This window comes from Lampetra planeri, chromosome 28 (assembly GCF_965212315.1).
Source record: "Lampetra planeri chromosome 28, kcLamPlan1.2.h2, whole genome shotgun sequence".
NCBI lineage: Eukaryota > Metazoa > Chordata > Hyperoartia > Petromyzontiformes > Petromyzontidae > Lampetra > Lampetra planeri.
Window position 1 is genome coordinate 9,353,428 of NC_136134.1, and position 21,872 is coordinate 9,375,299.

The window sequence follows — 21,872 nt, forward strand, 5'->3', positions numbered from 1 at the left end:
CTCTGTTCAGTGCCAGTGACACAGCCCCTTTATACTGGGAAGTAGAAGCAAGACAATTCATCTCCCTGGCTGAGAATGCGATATTTCACCGGGCGGCAAGCGATCATTTTTAAAGCAGATCGTGTCCTGGAATTGAATTACGATTATAAACAAAGGAGAGGATGAGGAAAGTAGTCGGGGATGTGGGGGGGGGCTAGGGGTTGGGGTGGTGTGCAGGGGTGGGGTGGGGGAAAGAATCCCATCCGGGTTAAGCTATTCGGTTACTGTGTTACGTAACATTTCGTCCGTCCGTCGATGGGAGAATTAATCGCCAACGATTCCGCGGGTTTACTCTTCGACGACCGCATTCACCGTAACGGGTGGCCTCGGAGCGATGGTGGCTCGCGACGTGGCATTTTAAATCATCGTTTAATATGCCCGTGAGCATGGGGCGACACATTAAATTACAACGGCGCTTTGCCGTGTCACCATCCCTCGGACATTTCCCAGTAAAATTATTATTGCCATTATCTCTATTGCTGTAAGTGTGTCGCGCGGTCCCGCCGTCTAGAAGGGCATCGACGGTGTCATCCCATTGACCCCTGGACTCAATGAGAGATCGAGCAGAGCAAAGGAAAAGAGTGAAAGAAAGAAACTAAATAAAACGAGACGTAGTGCTTCTAAGACAGGTGGTGGATACTCGGTGTTCTCATGACATGGCCCTGTCTTTCGTCAGATAACCACTGCTCGTTTTCCCTCCAGCCTCACTCAAGCGTTACTAATGTTACCAATCCTAAAGTGACAATGACGATTATGGTGATTGAAGGTGATGGTTGATGTCCTTTATTTACCCAGGAAGATCCTGTATTGAGATATTCGGTGAAAAAAAAATCTGTATAATGAGCATTTAGTTTCACGCGGGAATAAACCAGACTGCCTATAAAATATCCACGCACAAGAGTGAACAGCACTCAAAGCTCCACACAGATAGATTCAAGAATCCATTGCTGGACTGCCATCTCTTGACCACCTTGCAGTCGAAGGTTACAATGTCTGGTATTCACAGGCCATTTCCTATCCATGTCCTGTTGAGGTTCAACCCTGCTTCGCATCCAAGAGCAGACAAAATTGTGTACATTCAGGATAGATTTATTGTAGGCATTAGTGATTATTGCTGCTGCTGCTGATGATGATGATAATGGGGCTCAGTCAACCCTCGCAACGATTTTAACTTCGGACTTGATGGTTGGGAGTCCTGGCACGGTCTATGACATGAGCTATGAGCCAACCTCCTGCTCAATTTATGCCTCTAAAAACGAATTCGTACGTTTGTAATTTGCGCCATTCTTATATCACAAGGCTTTCAAGAAGGCGCTATGTTCAACAGACGGGTACAGTCTGTCAGTAGGGGGCGATGTTGCCACGTCGCTTTCCGTTCTCACTTCTCAAATGAACTCAAATAAAGCCAGACAAAAACGCTCGTGGATTAAAACAAAATGAGCAAGCAAACCCCGCCATTGCTTCGTGCTCTACAGTTTCAAGCCGGATCTAAAGAGGCACAAAAAAAAAGAAAGTCATCAGAAAAAAAACCTGTTTGCAATGAAAACCTAAATTAACTTAGTTCCACGATGGCTGACAAACTGTTCACGTGACACGTGCCACTATATTCACAGAGCCATCATTTCATCCTGAGAACTGAATGATGATACCCTGGCAAATAATAAAAAAATAAATGAATTTTAAAATATTTACCAACAAATGACTTAAAATTCATAAGGAATAATATAATGGAAAATACACTTTTTTCTTACATTTCCAATTTATAGCAAGAAGTTAAGACGTAAATAATGCATCGGTGCAGATGATAGGTTTTGTAGCAGACAGCCGTTCTGAGAAACAGCTTAGCAGTATTTAAGTCTAGTTTCCAAACAGTCCTGGAACATTGCAGAGCCAACTCACAAAAGTGACAACCACACTACAAATCAAGCAAACACATTTAGTACGGCTATGCCGCTCCAGACTAACCTGAACCCCAAAACAAATACATATCAAACGGTCTCAGCATGAAAGCCAATTATCAGCACATTTAAACCAAAAGCGTCTTTTAAAAACGAGGCAAATGTAAAACAAAATACTTTTTAATCACATGGATGGTTGCAGAGCAGATATTTTTTTAGGGTGTAAAAAAAAAGTCTAACGCAGTTTCCTGCTCGGTTGATCATGGGCAAGGTGCTCACAATCTGGTTACAGCCCTGAGCCAGTGGTGGACATTTCTCGCTCCGATGGTGGATAGCCACTGTTGACTTTCGAACAAAGTGGTAGTACCCATTACTATATTTACCCTGGAGGGACTGATGGGCTGACTGTACCCCCAACCAGGATAAAAACTCACAAAACAGATTGCGAGTGACTCACAACATTAAAGAGACAACCCCTTTCTAAAGCCGACGGATGGCTCCAGAACATATTTTTTTTGGGGCGTGGGGTGGTGAGGGGGAGGAGGCAGCTGGCATTCAAGGAGGGTTAATAGATCTCTATAAATAAATCGTATTATCTAAGTGCAAAACTAAGGGGCAGGGAGACAGCTTACCACCAAAGATGGAACCCCTTTACGACCTCTCCTCCAGTGGGCATTGATTCTTAAAGAGCATTCATGAGGACATTTAGGCACCCCGACCCCCCTTTCCCCCCACCCATCCCTTTTTCCCTTCTCCTACAGGGCTATCAGAGCTTGGGAAGACACCAGGGGCTTGTAGAGTTGATTAAAACATGCGGTTTAGACAGGTTTCCATTGCACTATAATCCGTAATGTGTGGGTTGTGCTGGTGTCAACCTCCTTCCATGTCCTCTGCCTTGTGTACCTGAATCATCTTGTTAATAATAAAATACCTTTGGACATTTTTATTCAGATAAATCGTCTTATTGGTTCTTTCGGTAAAGTCACGTAGAAGGGAAGTATTAAAATAATAAAAAATAAAACATGATAAAATAATTCTCACGACGTTTCGGCCACAACGCAAGCAGCCGTCCTCAACTGTCTCCCCCGACAGACCTGTTCTTCACCTGAGGACGGCTGCTTGCGTTGTGGCCGAAACGTCGTGAGAATTATTTTATTATGTTTAATTTTTATTATTGTATTACTTCCCTTCTACGTGACTTTACCGAAAGAACCAAGAAGATGAATCCCTGCAGTCACGAAAGCTTTAAATCGAAATTCAAATAAATCGTGTCGGAGAGAGAAATCACGGACTGGGACGAAACCCCGATGCCATCCCTCCGTGAGCCGGACAGCAACCATGAACCTGTGTCCAGTCAATACCAAAACCCAGCTACTCCTCGGACTTGCGGGAGGCACGGGGGAACCTGACGATAGTGAGCGGCATCATTCACCACCTACGACCGACTTGCCTCTGCTCGCTCGAAACGACCAGATGTTTTAACCGGTTAGGCGGAAGCGTAGGTGGGGTGGGGGGGTTTTCTACGTTTGATTTTCTTCCGTGCTTAGTTATTCCATCTCCGATCAGCGACAGCTGTAGCCACAGCATGCTCTCGTTAGAAATTCTTCGTGAGCGCGGTTTAAACGCGTTGATATGGTTTGTTAGAGTCTGCAGGAAAACGTCAGGATGTCACAGCTTCCGTCCTCCACCAAGTGGTGTGTCGAGGCTGTCATGGTTCGTGGTCAGTGCCAGATTAAGCTAGTGCGGGGCCTGTCGCATATGTTATAAAGGGGCCCTAAGTAAAAAAAAAACAAATAAATATTAAAACACACATTTTTTTTACTTGCATAGTAAAGTAATTGTATTTTTTTATTTGCTATACAGCCAGATAATACGACAAATCGCTAACCTTAAACACCCAGTCGTTCATAAACGTTGAAGCCAGTATAGTACTATAGTACTATAGTAATAGAGCAAGTGCAGAATCACTGAACCGGAATTGATAGCTTGAAAGCGTTTAGTGCGGGGCCCGTGCAAGTGCGGAGCCCGTAGCATATGCTACTTTTGCTACTCGGATAATCTGGCACTGGTCTTGGTTCAAGGTATGAATTGGGCACCACATCCCCTACCACCGTAACAACTGTCTATCCACCCTCTTCGTAGCCCAGTGCCTGGGGTCTGTCCAGGCAGGTGCACCGCCTGCACACTCGATAGCAAGCTCCGCTACTGCTCTCAAGCTCCAGTCTGCTTTCAAATCGCTCCCTTGCTCTCACTCCCTCCACCCCGTCACTCTATGTTAATTGCCGTTGTTGATTGCTTCAATTTAAAACAGGTCAAGATGAATTGACCCAAAATCCCACGCAAATTGTTGTAATTAAATGGCTTTGAGAGTTACAAAGGGGGGGGGGGGGGGAAGCACGATAAAAAATATATCACAAAATGTTGGAGGTTTATCGCGAACATAAAACATTGTGATGGTGGGTTTATCAGGTTTTTATCCACCAATAATATATTCAATTACTCAGATTTATCTGCAGAAATAAAAAAAATTGAGCATAATACTTTAGAAATCAGTGCTATTTATTGTAATTCAGTAGAACTCCCCTTTATCCATGTGTGGTAAAAACATTACAGACTCCATTATCCATAATGTTATCGGCAAATTTACACTATTTATCCATGAAAAGATGTCACGGATTATGGGATTAATTTACCACGCAACTCTTATCGTAAGAAAAACCCCCAGTAAAAATTGAACGTTGGGCCAACGTTGAGGTAACGTTGAACCAACGATGCAAATCGTTTGCCACGTTGACCCAACGTTGCATACATATCAAATGTCCAAAGCGTGAGGATATTTGGTAGTCTTGTCGTTATGACGGCTGCAAGTGTATCACGAAGGCGCTGTATTTGACAGGCAAAGATTGCAGTCAGTTCGCAGTCGGGGGACAATGTTTGCAATGTATTTCACCCAACTGACGAGTTGAAACCAAAACTATAAATATTTTTTCACTTTACCAGGTAAAGCCCACTGAGATATACAGCTCTTTTTCAGAAGCGACCTGGCCACAAAAGATGACTCAACAAAGGGGCCGTCCATAAATTACGTCACGCGATTTTGGACGATTTTTAAACCCCCCCCCCCTCAAATATGACGTCACAAAGCTCTGCCCCCCCCTCCCCAAAACCATATTTCCATTTTGAAAATAAAACATGCTTCAAATCGCTTTAAACTATTTTTTATTGTCGTGCGTATTTAATGTGGCGTTGCACTCTGATGTTGTCGGAGAAAACATTTATTAAAAAATCTATTTAATTAAGTAGAACGTGTTGTCTATATTTATTAAAATTTTCGCATTTTTATGTGATGTCACATTTCTCAAACCCCCCCCCCCTTGTCACACATCGTCACAAATGTCTGACCCCCCCCCCCAGGTGCGTGACGTCATTTATGGACAGCCCCAAAGCATATGGCTGCGGACATTGCTGTGGTTTTCGTGGACCGTACATTTCCCACGGAAAATAGAGGAGTCTACGTAAGCTGCAAGAAAACGGGACTGATCTCACCGTAGTGCGCTGAAGATATCTGCGGTAGCGGTTCTGCTCACCCATGCAATGCGTAGAGTGGGGGGAGAGGAGGCGGGTGAGGTGGTATTGGGGGGGGGGGCCAGGGAGAAGGGGGTGGGGGCAGGCAAGAACGGTCCCATCCTCTGTGAGCCGCTCTGCCTGACGGGTCAGCGAGCCGCGGTGAGGGGTGATACCGGAGGGATTGGCAATTAATCGCAGCATTTACCCTGGCTGGCGGGCCTCGCTGCATTGTTGAGCCTCGTTTGCATACGGAGCAATTAGGGGAAGGCGGGCGGCCTTCTCCTCGTGATTACCGCAGCGCCCCCCTCCCCCCCGGACGGGGGAAACGCGGGGAACGACGCAGCGACGGCTTCCACGGAATATATTCTGTGCAGCGCAGCTTAAAAATAAACAGCGGTTAGTAACGCAAACAACTGTGAGAATATATATATACGCATGCATTTGTTGCTGTCGTGCCGGTTGTCGATGAGTTTAACGTCTTATACCCCTCAGCTCTTGCTACGCCATAGGTAAACTACGCCAGCTCGTGTATTATCCCTTCAGCTACAGGTTCCTTCACATAGTTAAATTAAGCCATCTCACGCCTTCATCCGCTCAGCGACAGCTCCTTGACAGAGCTAAATTAAGTTACCTCACGTCCTACCCCCTTTAGCTACAGCTCCTCCATAGAGCAAGCAAACAAACTGACAATTTTTCGATTTAAAGTTTTCGTGACTGCAGGGATTCATCTTCTTGGTTCTTTCGGTAAAGTCACGTAGAAGGGAAGTAATAAAATAAAAAAAAATTAACCTGTAAAAACTAAGTTTTTCACTATAAATCCTTTATATGCGTGGCATCGGGGCGGCTAGAGTCCTCTCGTCTTCTGGCTTGAGATGGCTGCCACCTATGGGTCAGATGATTGTGTGCCAGCATTAACCAATTGGTTATAAATATTTTAAAAAAATTCCCTAAGCAGTGTAACATTTTGGAAAAAAAATGTTCACGAAAATTAATTGTCACGCACAACGAGTCTGTGTGCAAAATGTCAGCTCGATTGGATCACGGGAAGTGGGTTAAAAAACGACCGAATGATTTGCACGGTCCTAAGCAAGCAAGCGAACTTAATATAAAGGATTTAAAAATTACTTCCCTTCTACGTGACTTTACCGAAAGAACCAAGAAGATGAAACTGTGACAACTTCTATCAGCCCCCCCCCCCCCGCCATGGCCCAAACTCCTCGCTACACAATCGTGCACCACCCCCCCCCCCCCACCTCTGTAAAATAGTCACACAATTATAGTCCCCCACCAGCCCCCCCTTTGTAAAACGGCCGTAAGGAAGCCATCGCCTCGCTCCTCTAACCTCGGCTCGTGGACTCGTCGACGCGTCCAGACATTCCCAGGGGGCACCCCGAGTCACACTCGTGCACGTCTCTGCGTAGGCCTGTTGGGCGGTGGGGGGGCAAGTGCCGCTAGCAAGCGCCTATTGAAGGCCCCCCCGTGCACGCTAAACGAAAGGGGGGGACGCGATGTGGTCACCACCGCCCCCACGGCTTGGCTAAACTTTGTCTCCCTAGCTGCCGAGGTTTCCAACCACATCGCCCGCCGGGTGATTAAAGGGCGAGTCGATGGAGCGAGGTTCTCAAGCCGGCCGGAGGTTGTCGACTGACCTCCGGTTTTGTGACATCGTTCGTCGTCTTCTTGGTTCTTTCGGTAAAGTCACGAAGAATGGAAATAATAAAATAATAAAAATAAAACACAATAAAATAATTCTCACGACGTTTCACATTCAGATGCTGTCTTTCCGACAGACCCGTTCTTCACCTGTGGACGGCTGCTTGCGTTGTGGCCGAAACGTCGTGAGAATTATTTTATTATGTTTTATTTTTATTATTTTATTATTTCCATTCAACGTGACTTTACCGAAAGAACCAAGAAGATGAATCCCTGCAGTCATGAAAGCTTTAAATCGAATAAAATCGTTTGTCGTGTTGATGATACGATGTACATTTTCGCGACGACGATGGCGGCTGTCGTTTCGTTTACGTTCGAAAGCGTATTTAGCATTGTTAACGTATTGCTTTTGGGCATTTATGCGCTTCGAGTTAAAGGTGACAAGAAGAACTCTTGAAATGCATTTGACTTGGCATAAGCCTGCCCACAAGTATTCTACAACCTCGTTCTTTCAATTCAGCAGCGCCGTTATCTCACCGCACTGGCTCTTCATAAATTGAAAGTTTCCTTATAAGTTGGGAACATACCATGTTTTTTTTAAAGCTACGTACAAACGTAGATATTTGTTTCATGCTGTAAAGGAGCGTTTGTATAAATATCAGCAGGGTAAAAGCGTTTCCCTAAAACTAGTTGGAAGGGGGGGTGTGTGTGATGCTGGACGTTCCACATTCGTGTGGCAGGAGGCAGCCACTCTAGAGAACACGCATGATCTATCTATTACACACGCACGCGGCACTAGGCATGTCATAATTCACTCTAACCCCGCCAGCAATTTGATGAATTGCACGATTCTGTGCAGCAATTTGATTTTGTCTCGTCTGTACAGTTTTGTTCGCTCCATTAGCCTATAGGTAACATTAGCATATCATTCACATGCAAGGACAGAGCGTAAAGGTACAGCCCTGTAACTGCTCGCTCACGCCACCGCTGGCAGAAGGGCCTCCGCTAGAGCGAGCTCTTAGAGAGCCCGCCTCGAGAGGTATTTGGCCTACTCTTCCACGCAAGGCAGATGTCTTGGAAGACGTGGAATTTACCCTCGCTTTACCCCACCGCATGCAACCTACCGATTGACAAACTGCCCTGAACTGCATGCTGCTGGGCGGACAGAGGCAGAGGGATTTAAGAAACGTGACCCATCGTTGCAAACGCTGCACTGGGAGATAAACTAAAATAACTGCCACATCTTGATCGTAATTTCAGCATGCTAACCATGGCACCACGTCAGCATTCCACAATTTCGCACGAATCATAAATAGTAGTTTTTCTCACGCGCTCACATTTTCGATGCATGTACCACGTGAGCCCAAACATCGATTTTCGCCGCTGTGAGCCAATGCGTCATTACTTATGTGCATATGTTGAACTTCTTTCGCACTGTATGTAGCCAACCATGCTAATCGGAGGTACTAATCATTACGTATTATGCAGTGACGGGTACTGCAAGTGCCGACCATGTCTGTCCAGTGCTCGCCGAGCTGCATTGACTTCCGGTAGCCAAACGAATACATTATAAGGTCACAATCAAATGAACCACAATACCTTGCTGATCTCGTAAAGGAGCATAAATCATCACGCGAACTCTGGCCATCCTCACAGTGGCTTTTGGCTGGCCATCGAACACAGACGGATCGCCGCATCACACGCTTTCAGATGCACTTTTGTGGCCATCTGGAATGTTCTTCCTTCCGATATTTGAAAACAACTGGAGCTGTGAACTTTGAAATCTAGATTGAAAACTAATTTCTTCAGAACCTGCTGTTATGTTTAGTTTGTTGTCCCTCCCCCGCACCTCGGGTTAGCACGGTAGGCTACGTATGGTGCAAAAGAAGTTCAACATACATACACACACAGAGTGCTTGCGACGGATGAGAAAGGGGACACGAGGGGCTTCAGGGCTGGCCCTATCCGCAACCAATGATGCGGGCGGCACGGGGAAATGTGGCCCAAGATGAACGAGGCGGCCATGCGCTCCGCTTCACAGCTGCTGGAAATATCACGGAGGTGTGAACTTCCCCTCGGCAAAAATAAAAATAAAACCTGCCTTGTGGTGGGGGGCGCAGGGGGGCGCTTATGGAAGTATGCAAAGTGGGAAAGCCAACAGACACGCCTGCGCACACGCTGCCATTGCTTACATTTTTTGCGTGGTTGCTCAATTTTATTTCAGCCGTTCTATTGACGCTGATTGCGCTATTGATGTCACGCCATGAGGACGAAGCACCCGTTTAGAATTCCCGCAGAACAATGCATCATCGCTGTTCAAATAACTGTCCGCAGAAGAATATGTCATTGAACTACTTATGAAATCTCTTCAAATTACCTTTTTTTCTCCACACTAGGCTATGCAATTTCCCACATTCCCTGCTACAAACAAATGTTAGTCATGTGATAGAGTAAGCGTATCATTTATTTAAAAAAGTGAAAAATAATTCACTTTAATGTGATGGGTTTTTTGTGTGTGTGTTTTTATCACAACCCAGTTTATTCACTGGCAGTGGCTTAAATGCAGATTTAAAGCCCAGGACCTCAGCGGTGTTGGCTCTGTGCTCTGACGCCACAACCACTCCGCAATAAAAACACAAATTCTCCCAAAATTTGACTTTTGTTCAGTGTGAGAGAGCGATAATGGGAATGCTTGCATTCATTTTTGTAACGCGGGTCCCACACACACTCACAATCCCATGAAAGGCATTCAAAATTCCAGAACTGGTCACAAAAAAAATTTCGATCAGGCCAATATGTTGACCATCAGATTTCTGTTCCGGGTTATTGGAGCAAAATATTCTCCGAGGGACGAACGCATTTTGGAACGGAGCTGCACTCACACGGTGACCTTTACCCGCATCACACGGGGGATGCAGCGCCGTTCGTCATCTTAAAAAAAAAAACTCTCCACAACGTGTCGGCAGCGTCAAAAGATACCGTCATAACGACCTCAACACATTCCCCGCATCCGTAATGTGCTACGTCGCCCCAACATGCTAGCCGTCATGTCATCTGCACGGACACGTTTTATTTTCATGAATGTGTGCCACCTCCATCCAGGGTTTCAAATCGTCCGTAAATGTGAGCCGTTAACACAACAAAAAAATAATCATGTTTTGACACCGTCCTCAAATTACTGAATTGGTTCCGTGATAATTTTTTGTTTGAATAGAAGTGGAAACTAATTATCTCATCGATTGATTTCTTGTGTTCCAATTGGTCTCAGATCAGCACTTGGTACAAGCACCCGTCTGCCCGCATTATAAGCGCAGCTACAATTTTTAATGATTAACGAACATCATGCCGAGTCAATCTACAGGAAGTCCAGCCAAATTCAGGTATCAACTGCGATTGGCGTCGTGTGTCGCAGTTAAAAATGAACAAAGCCAACCCGCGCAGCTCACACTGAAACATAGTGAGCCAGCACTTTCCCCAACAGCACTTGCCCTAACGGCACTCGTTCCAACGACGCTTGCCCCAACAGCCTGCATAGCTGATTGGAGGATTCTGGGAAAACCATTCAAGTTGGAACCCATACCCTGCACACCCGACAGCTACTCCACCGCGCGTGCGCACACGACTGTGGCCGGGTCACTTTGGCAAAGCGCCTGCCCGTACAGACGGCGGCTCGTTTTGCACAAAACGCCGGCACAGGTGGCAGTTCCACTGACGGCTCGGAGGGCAACGTACGGTGCTGGGGATGACGTGGTTGTCGTCACGACCACCGTGGCCTTCGGCCGTCGCGCTGCGGTTGAGGCTGAGGACCCCGAAGACGAGGAACACCATGGCGCCCGTGTCGACCAGCGGTCGAGCGGCCGGTTGGGCGCAGCGGCCTCCCGCGCACGGGTCGTACCCCCGCAGTGAAGGGCCCGCAGCTTCTGCTCCGTGCCCGGCCTTGCCCGGGTCCGAGTCTGACACACACGGAAGACAAAGGCGCAAAGATTACCCACAGATTTGAAGCTTTCGTGACTGCAAGGATTCATATTCTTAGGTTTTTTCGGTAAAGTCACGTAGGTAAAAAATTTAAATTAATAAAAGTAAAATAAATATAAATCACGACGTTTCGGAGGCAACACAAGCTTCCATCTTCAGGTGGAACCGTCACAGCACGATAGCTGTATCACTCTTCAGGTAGAACCGTCACAGCACGATAGCTGTATCACTTGATACAGCTATCGTGACGGTTCCACCTGAAGACGGAAGCTTGTGTTGCCTCCGAAACGTCGTGATTTATTTTTATTTTACTTTTATTAATTTTAATTTTTTACCTACGTGACTTTACCGAAAAAAAACCTAAGAATATTACCCACAGAAACTAACGTGCGTGCGCGATGCAGTGGCGGAGTTGGGTACGTGTAAACATAAGGAGTTGCGATCATATGGAGCCTAAATGCCTCGGTAACACAAGGCGAAAAGTTTTAAAACCACCGGTGTGGAGTATTATTGTTGAGAATTTGATCAATATATTGGCACGTATAAATAATAACGTTGTAAATATGGCAATCTTATTGGGTGGTGGAGGGTTATGAACAAGAATTTTGGCATGAATCTACTACTACGAGGCCGAACCCAAAAACAAACACTGATCATAGTACTGGCTACGAAAACCTACGTTTAAAGTCAACTTGAAGCACCTTGCATAGCAGCTCATCTCAACCTTTCCAATGGCGTTCTGTAGATAAGCCTAGAGGACCCCGGTGGCAGCTGTCGCTGTACATTGCAAGGGGAACGCTGCACCGGCATGAAAGTTTGGCATTAGTCTGCCAGCAGTGGGTGATGTTGCTATGTGGCTTTTTTTCTCCCCAAATTGTGTCGCTCTTATCTTTGGATGACTGGCTGTGTGACTCCTTGTAGTTAATGCAGTGGGGTAGCTTGGTTGGCGTGGGCCTTGGTTTAAGGAATTAAATGGGGTCTCCCTGTCCAATTTACAACAACCTCCCCCCCCTTACCTATTCATAGCCTGGTTGCCCTGGGCTCCTCCAGCCCATGGAAGGGACCCACACAGACACAAAGATGCAGACTGATAGACCACTCACGCAGGTTTCACGTTAAGTGTGGCAGGCTTCCTGGCAGAAGGCCATGGGACAGACCCAGGTGCCATGGGTTGACTAAGATAAGATGACTGGCAGATGTACCACGTGTGGTCCTCACTGTGCCAATTTGCTGCGTATTAACTGCCAGACGCTCAGCTCGTTATTGTGTCACTCGTTATTGTGAGCGTCGCTCCTCTGCCATCCACTGTTGTTGGAGGGAAACTGCTCAGTAGCGTAACTTCACGAGCCTCCTCCACAGAGAGCGATCTTGACACCGCTGGTACCAGTGATCGTCAATTCCAATCAGCTCCACATTCTTCTGTACCGTATCAGCCCATCTCCTCTCCAGCCCATGTCATTTCGCGTTTTACCCCCTTTGTCTGGCCAAACAGAAGCTGCTTGAGCATGCGGTGCCTGGGCTTGTGGGTTACATGACCCAGCCAATACAGTCTCGTCTGCTGAAGGGCTCGTTGATGGGACTATTTCTAGATCTTTTTAGATTCTGTAAGCTCTTCACACAATCCAGGATGGATCATCAGCCAGCCTGAATGTTTCAAACTGGCACTCCTTCAAAATACAAACTAATAAAATACATTTTCAGTCACTCATACACACACAAAGATGTACACCCAAAACAACTCACCTATGCACAAGACCAAAAGACAAAGATCCCCCGTATAGCCTTCAACAGACTATTTGGGGCAAGTTCTGTTTGTGGGTACAATGCACGCCACACTCTCACACATCGACGTGTCTTCGTGCTAATACAACGATCCACCATATAACCTGCTAGCGAGCACCTATGAATGCCAGTGCAGCACACTAGGGGGTGGGTGGCCAACACCACGCCCGGCCGCCTTTGTCTCCTCAGTGTTGATGTTTACACATTGCACCAGGTACTCATTTGAAGTTGAGTCGACCTAGGAAAGGCCCAGGACCGATTCAGATCATCGTCACGGTGTTCGTGGCCGTAAGCACAAATGCACAAACAAAGACAAAGATCCCCCGTATAGCCTTAACAGACTGTTTGGGCAAGTGCTGTTAGCGAGCACCTATGAAGGCAGGCACAGCACACGAGGGGGTGGGTGCCCAGCCTCACGCCCGGCTATCTTTGTCTCCCCAGTAGCGACGTTCACACACCGAATTTAAGGCCGAATCGAACTAGGGGAGGCCCAGGACCGGTTCAGATAATCGTCACTGGTGGTGGCCATGAGCGGGAATTGAACTCGGGTCCCCGGGTTCGTGGCGCAGCGTAGCGCTAACTGCTACACCACCGCTCCCCGCCACACGCACACACTCACGCAGATAGGCGCACGTGCGCGCACACAATACACTATACAGTATTGTAATGTATTTGCCTAAAAGCCCATCGAACGTAGCAATCGGTGGCCTTCGTAGACATTTCAAACAATACATTTCCGCTACCGAGCCAAAGAAAATAAAATTATCGAAAGCGGCTTCTCCTCTGGTTGATTTTTTTTGGCAAAGTTTTCCGTAACCTGCAGAGGCGCCTTTGCGTCTGTCTGCCGGCTACCCACGCTGGCTGGCACATGCCATCCACTCGCCTAACCCCTCGTCAATTGCTTCGCCAGAATCAAGTGAACCCACATTTCCATGTCAGTGCAAGCTTTGCTTTTTGTTCACGGCTTATTGTCTCTGCTTTCCAGCATGCCACAGGAGAGTGGTGAATGAGGACTACAGACTGAACTCGCAGCTGAAGGAGACAGTGGCCTCTTTGCTTATTGCTGATACACTTTTGCATTGTATTTCTATACAATGCATTTCAAATCCGCATTGGCTTGCATTTAAATCCAATGCGTTGTATTTCAATGCAACGCATTTTAAATCCACATCGTCTTTTATTGCAGTGTATTATTGTACTTTTATTATTGTACTTCTCACAGCGGTTTTACGGTGGGTCTTTCAACAATCATACACACAGTGTATTTCAAATTCATCATCCTTCCAGGGTCAATAAAATGCCTACCATTTTGTGTGAAGTCAGCAGTGTTGGCCTGCCTTTTGAATGAACTCTCCCCCGCCATAAGAATGTGGAATTTCCACCACCGACTGCTCTTTTGAGCGAAACATTCATTCAAGGTGGTTTGACATGATGCCGACGTCGCCTTGCGTGACCTCGCCGCTAAGACTCCGCCGCCACCAGTGCCGGATTAAGCTAGTGCGGGGCCTGTAGCATATCATGTTATAAAGGGGCCCTAAAAAAAAATTAACATAAATATGAAAATACATTTTTAACTTGCATAGTAAAGTAAATGTATGTTTTCATTTGCTATACAGCCAGATAATACAACAAATCTTTAACCCTAAACACCCAGTCGTTCATAAAAGTTGAAGGCGGTAGAGTACTATAGTAAGTGCAGAATCGCTGAACCGGAATTGATAGCTTGAAAGCGTTTAGCGCGGGACCCTTGAAAGTGCGGGGCCCGTAGCTACTAAAAATGTAGCTACTGCATGTGAAGTACCGTTGATTACTCTTGGACACCGTTGGTGAGGCACACGTATTTATTCCGTACAAGTAGTCACAACTGTGGACATACAATACTAGAGGGGGTATCGGCCCCCTCACCCGGCTAGCTGGGAATACACTGCTAGCTATCTCTGACCTACCTCCTAGTCCTCCACTAACGGGCTAGGGGAGGCTGTCTGGCCCGACACTGGTAAGTCGGGCTACGGTACCCGGAGTCCCAGAGCACTAGCTCTGGTTCTCGGGACCACGCCGCTGGCTCGGTCCTGCGCGGCCCTGACAAGGGCGGCGTCCCAGGGGAGTCCAGGGCTCTAGCTAGACGATCTTCGGTCTTCACTCGTTTAGCTTTAACATTCTGCCCCGAGCCCTCTGACACATCCCCCTTTATACTCCACCCCCGCTGAGGGGTGGGGCCCCGGGCTGCCTGGTGCGGACGTCGTTGAGAGCACCCCCCCCCCGTGCACTCACGTAGCCCCGCCCACTGTGTTTGTTTCCCATAAGCTGCCATGCATAACGGCTCTCTCTCTAACACCCCTACACATGTGTAACTACTACGTGTAGCTACTTGTGCTACTAGGATCATCCGGCACTGGCCGCCACCCACCTTGCTCCCGAATCTCGAGCACCCAATCGGGCGAGGTCAGAACCACTCCCCGTCACAGAGCAGCAGTCGCTCTGTCAGGCTGGGTTAAGCTATATTTTTGTTACCATTTTATTTTGACCAGATAAGGCCCACTGGGCTCTATAGCTCTTTTTCAGACGCGACCTGGTCGCAAATGAGAGGTCAACGAAGTGGCTTGTGATCACGTGGAAATTTTAGCAGCCAAATATTCGAAATGCATGTTTCTAAATGCGGAGGGAAAAACTGGAGGACTCGGAGAAAAATCCACGTAACAATACCAGGTGATAGTAGTAGGTTTTTACCCTTTCAACTGGTACAAAAACTGACACCTTTATACAAGGCATCATGTTTGCAACAACCACAACACAAGCAGTCAAAATGCAAACAAAAAGAAACAACTCTGATGATGATAATGATATGCACTGTCCTTGAAGTGGATTGGTCCACACCCGAGACAGCTTTTCTTAGAGCCTAGTCTCCATTGGTGTTGGACCAGATGACGCCAAAAGGCGTACAACTCAAAGACAGCGTACTATCAGAGTATTGAGAGCTCGGGGATAAGCATTTACACTATGAGACCTCCTTTACCAGTGGCAGGAGGTCTCGTAGTGAATACCAGGTGACATCGTTAGCCGGCCAGGCGGGACCCTACACCTCGTCTAGTTTCCCTTGTGCGACGACAGCCTTGACAGGCCATTGGGGCAAGTGCTGCTTGTGAGCACCTATGAAGTCGGGCACGGCGGCAACAAGGAGGTGATGCGTCCAGCACCATGTCGGGCCAACTTTGCCTCCCCAGCGCCGATGTTTACGCAGTGCACCAGCCACTGCGATCATTTAGGTCCGAGTCGACAAAGGTGAAGAAGCCCAGGACCGCTTAAGATATGCGCCCCGGATGTTGGCCATGAGCAGGGATCAAACCGGTGCTTTGCGACATAAGCGACCGTACAACGTGACACCGACATCCTTCCTGCCTCGTTCCATTCGCGCCACCTGGCCAACCATCAACAATGTCTCGCGGCCGCTCACATCGCCCAGCGCTAATTGTTTTAATTAATTATTGCAACGATTACCGTCGCCGACATCGCGGTATCGACTCCTTGCGGTGCTGGCGCTGCGTCTGGCGCGGAGGGACAAGACGCCACCAATCGCCCTCCAAGCTGCGGCCGCGAGCCTAAAGCGCTGACTCGGCTCGGCCGTGCTGCCGCTATAGACGCCAGCGGCCCCGCGCCAGTTGCAGCGAGATTTCTCTTGGGGGGGGGGGGGGGGCATTGGCTTCTCAACCTCCGCACGGATGCACGCGGTACGCCGTGACAAAAGAGCCACGCAGACTCCCAGACAATTACACGGAGCTTGCTCGCTCGTACCCTGCGTGCGTGAGGGCACGCCACCCAGCCCGCAGGTGCGAGAGCACGCCACCCAGCCCGCAGGTGCGAGGGCACGCCACCCAGCCCGCAGTTGCGAGGGCACGCCACCCAGCCCGGTTGATGACGCGTGTTGGTGCCGAGGGAAGTGAATGGCGTAACAAACCAACCGTATACAAATTTGTTGGGTCCAGACCGATCGGATGCTCACGTTCTCAGAACAATCTTTTTTTTTTGCCTAATTCGCCGAGTATTTTTTTCTAACAATTTGTACATAGATGTGACTGTATGTTCATAATATCGGCTCCGAAATTCTTGAATAATCACGACCACTATACCACCCATAATTATCACTAAATCACCCAGTATTACCTGCAGAACTGCCAGTGTGCTCAGAAATATGAATAGGCCTGCTAGAGATATAAAAAAGTAATATCAATAGATCACCCAGACATATTAATAGACCACCCGGATGCACCACTAAAGCGAATTACCTTCCTCGAAGATTTGTCAGCCCTTCAAGACGCCCTGGAAAATAAGCCCTTGTTTGCACGCCACTGACTCCTGGTTTCAAGTGGATATCGCGCGTAGGCCGCTTTTATTCCAGTGTTAATTCTCAAAGCCACCATTCAAATTGTTGCACAGCGATGAATGCAACTCGAATGTTGTTGGGGGTTTTGGTTGCTCTTCTCTTTACTACAACCGGTGTGCAAAGAAATTAAGCGCCGCACAACAATTCACATTGAGTCCACATAACGAGGTAATACTTAAAATTATTTGATTTACAAAACAACTGCTAGGCGATATCTCCGAAACGACGGAAAATTCCGGTGTACAATGTGAAGAGAGTGACACGAACGAGTGCACTGCGACAAAGATAAAGATCCCCCGTATAGCCTTAACAGACTGTAGGGGCAAGTGCTGTTAGCGAGCACCTATGAAGGCCGGAACGGTACACGAGGGGGTGGGTGGCCAGCACCACGCCCGACCGGCTTTGTCTCCCCAGTGGCGATGTTTACACACCGCACCAGGTACAAATGTCAGGCTGAGTCGACCTAGGGGAGGCCCAGGACAGGTTCAGATAATCGTCACTGGTGTTGGCCGTGAGCGGGAATCGAATCCGGGTCGCCAGGTTCATCGCGCAGCGCGCTAACCACTACACCACCGCTCCCCACTTCGACACACACACACACGCAGCACTCACACGCACACACAGCGCACACACACACAGCACTCATGCAAATAATAGCGCTCACACACTCAAGCACGCACTCAAGCACGCACTCACACACAGCGCCCAGACACACAACACGCACACACACGCACTTACACACACAACGCCCACACACGCGCACTCACACATACAGCGCGCACACACACGCACTCACACACACAGCGCTCACACACACACACAGCACTATGGGAGCTCCGAGAAGTCTGTAATCTTCTAAAGCAGAAGACCATGTGCAATGCAGGATCAATGAAAACATTACATCTCAAAAAAAGTCAATTGGCTCTCACCTGGAAGTGTCTGACCCAAGGCTGCTGTGTGAAACCCTGTGATGTCCGCCATGAGTTCGAAAACTTTTATCGTGACACAATGCTAACATTTATGGTAAAGAGCATCACCATCAGCGGCTTTAGTGCGGTTGGCATGGACCCTCGGTCCAATCCCCCCCGACTCGCACCTCTTCCTTGTCCTTGCGCCAGGCCGTGTGTCCCATTGCAGTTGCATCATCTGCACGCTCGATGGCTACGCCAGACTGGTCGCCATCAGAGCTGGGAGATTTTCACAATTTGCTAGCCCCGAATCTTCGCAAGTCGGTTCCTGAATTAAAATCTATTCTATAATTCCTAGGGAGATTGGGGGAGCACGTGGACCCAGCATGGTATACTAAGGAAGGGCCTTTGGGGCTTGGTTGGCCCAAGTAAATGTATTACACATTCATCGGCCGTACGATCCAATGGCAATTGTGGTCAATCCCTGTGGGATGGAATGGTGAGATGGGAAAGTTCTTAAAATCCCTCTGTTCACCCAGCAGTACGAATTGGTTACACCGCAATTAGTCAGATAGGCCGGTCACGTGACGACGTGTGGATACTCTCACGCCTCTTACACAAGGAAGAGTAGGCCTACTACCCTCCAAGAGGGACCTCTCCAAAGCTCCCAAACATCAGGTGGCGGCAATTTCCGCCAGCTGTGGCATGAGCAAGAAATTGCAGGGCTGCACCTTTACCTTCTCCCTATTACCAGCGTGGTAAAAGCCACGCACGTACGCATGCATGTTGAACTTCTTCCACAGCCGTACGTAGCCAACCACCACCAACACCAGATTGAGGATACATAGCAATTATTTTTTTGTGTGCCGAGAAGAAACCCCCTGCAATAAAAAAAAGAAGACATCAAGAATGTCAATGCGCACTGCGGCTGCACTTACGCTGCGTTTACTCATGAACTTATTTACAAGAAGGGCATGAAGTTTGTGCAACGTCCGTGAGAGAATACACAATGTGATGCAGCAGCAGCAGCAGCAGCACCGGACAACAACAACAACAACAACAACGCGAGCAGCACAAAAGTTAAACGAGAACGACAGAAAGGCTGGCGTGGTTGCACGGAGGGCGGTAGGAGGAGTGGGGGGGAGGTGGGGGGCAGCAGCAGCATGGGATCTCCGGCAAATTTAACAGCTCGAGGAGCGAGAGGGAGATAGAGAGCGCCGGGTCTCCCCCATGGCAACGCTTGGACTCTAAATGAAGTGGGCGAGGAACGTGAGATTGGGCTCCCGCTTCCGCCGCTCATGAAAAGCATCGGCCAGCTTTCGCCGCAAGCCTTGGGCGAGACCGCCACGCAGCGCTGTGCCAGGCTACGTGCGCTCACTGTGGAAGCGCTTTGATAGCGGGCGGTCCAGCATGGGACAGACGTGTGCGTTATGCTGGTATACAGCAGGTCGTGGGTTCGATCCCGACCCTGACGCCTGCTGTATATTTGAGGCGACAGCGTCTAAATGACAGACCTGGTCTTCACCTAAGGACGGCTGTTTGTGTTGTGGCCGAAACGTCGTGAGAATTATTTTATTATGTTTAATTTTTATTATTGTATTACTTCCCTTCTACGTGACTTTACCGAAAGAACCAAGAAGATGAATCCCTGCAGTCACGAAAGCTTTAAATCGAAATTTGCGATGTCTCTCTCCCCGTAGTCGCGTGGATTTTTTCTCCGGGTCCTTACGGTTTTTCTCTCCACATTTAGAATCGACAGTATGTCGCTGCCAGGTCACTTCTGAAAAAAACGCTCTAGAGCTCAGTGGGCCTTAACTGGTAGAATAAGAATAGTTTAGCTATCGTGGTAGTTTTTTTTTATAGACTGGGAGGTGGCTGGGATATACACCACGTTATCGTCATTGCCATCAATAACCATCATCATTAGCATCATAATGTTCTTTGCCCATATTATCTTATTTAATATTTGTAGAGCGCCTCAAATCAAGGCGCCTTACGTAGTTAAAAAGCGGTGACGTAAAATCGGAGTGATTTAGGTGGTAAGGAGCGTGCGCAAGTGGCCGAGGAACGAGCGACCGTAACAGAGGGACACGTGGGGGGGGGGGGGGGGTCACGAAAGGGCTACAGGGGAGCGACGGGACGGATCGGAGGGGCGAAGGGAGAGAAGAGGAAGGGAACGGGCAATGGAGAAGAGGTGCGGCTTTGAGAGGGGGGCGGAAGGAGGTTGAGGGTGTCGTGGGGGGACAGCTTAAAGATCAAATCATCCAATTTGTGCCAGATATTGTCAGATCCCAGAAGCTACTCAGCAGGGTTGAGCCTGGATAGTGCTGTCATAGGCGACCACCAACATTAACAGGCGTTATTGGCTGTCTGATATATGTTGTGGGCGGCAGAGCGCAGTGCAGCAAAATCCACTGTTGTACCATATGGGAGGGGGGGGGGATAAAGGTAGAGGTGCAGTCCTGCAATGTCTTGCTCACGCCAATGCTGGCGGATAGACCTCCACTAGAGGGAGCTCTAAAGAGCCCCTCTAAGGGTGTACTTGGCCTACTATTCCACGCGAGGCAGACGTCTTGGCAGAGGTTATAATATCCACACTTTTACCCCACCGGACGCGGACCTGCCTACCGACTCAATGCGGTGGGGCCAACGATACCGCAGGGTTCGACATCGGAGGAGAGGAAGGGATTCAATACACTTGCCCCCATTGCTTCAACTGCTGCGCCAACGAGCGGGGCATTGGGCAAGGACGCATTGGGAAAGAAGGCAGGATACATTAAAGGGGAGGGATTGAAGATAAAATGCAATTTCAATGTAATATTATAAAAACGGCAAACGTTCAGTGGTGATGAAATGTTGTCTATTGCATATATTGGGTTGAAAAAAAAACATTGCTATCTCCTGCCTGGCTCTTGTAGCTCCATTCAGCATGTCAGAGCTGACTGCAAGATATATGTGAGTTCCGATTAAAAGCTTTCGTGACTGCAGGGATTCATCTTCTTGGTTCTTTCGGTAAAGTCACGTAGAAGGAAAATAATGATCATGTTTTATTTTTTTTATTTTATTATTTTCCTTCTACGTGACTTTACCGAAAGAATCAAGAAGATATATGGGAGTATCACGAGCTTGCTGTGTGGCGAGTGTACACACACACACAGACATCATTGAGCATTTACAGTCTTGTGAGGGCTGGAAGCCACTTTGTTGAGCTATCACTTGTGGACAGGTGGCTTCTGAAAAATAAACTAATAGCTCACTGGGCTTTACCTGGTCAGTTAAACAAAAATTGGTACAACACATAGCAAACATTGTGAACTTAATGCAGATTATGCTTGTGAAACACAGTGCCTTCGTGATAGACATGCAGCCTTAAGAGTATCGAAAATACAAAATATCCTAACGCTTAGACGATTTGATATTTATGTGTGATCATACTTTGCACTGCTATCGTGTGTTGTTGTATTGTTTGCTGTTGTAGCATTCTGACCCTGCTCCTACTGGACATCTGTGAAAATGAGCTTCATAGCTTATAGGATTCCTCCAGCCTAAATAAATATTCTGATTATGATTCTGAGCTGCGAATGTGTACGGTGCGAGAAGTTCTCTGCAACCCCGGGGCTTAAGCCCACACTGGGCTTAAGCAACAGTTCCACTCTTCTTCAACAGTGAGCA

At 47.9% G+C, this 21,872-nt stretch overlaps 1 protein-coding gene across 1 annotated transcript in view; it reads right to left on the minus strand.

Annotated features, from left to right (window-relative positions):
• The window catches only part of DISP3 (dispatched RND transporter family member 3), a 241,513-nt gene that overhangs the window by 40,619 nt on the left and 179,022 nt on the right, over nucleotides 1-21,872 (minus strand). Inside the window, exon 17 of the mRNA XM_078607818.1 lies at nucleotides 10,890-11,110. Within this exon, the coding sequence (XP_078463944.1) occupies nucleotides 10,890-11,110 (221 nt within the window). The remainder of the gene's footprint in view (nucleotides 1-10,889; nucleotides 11,111-21,872) is intronic.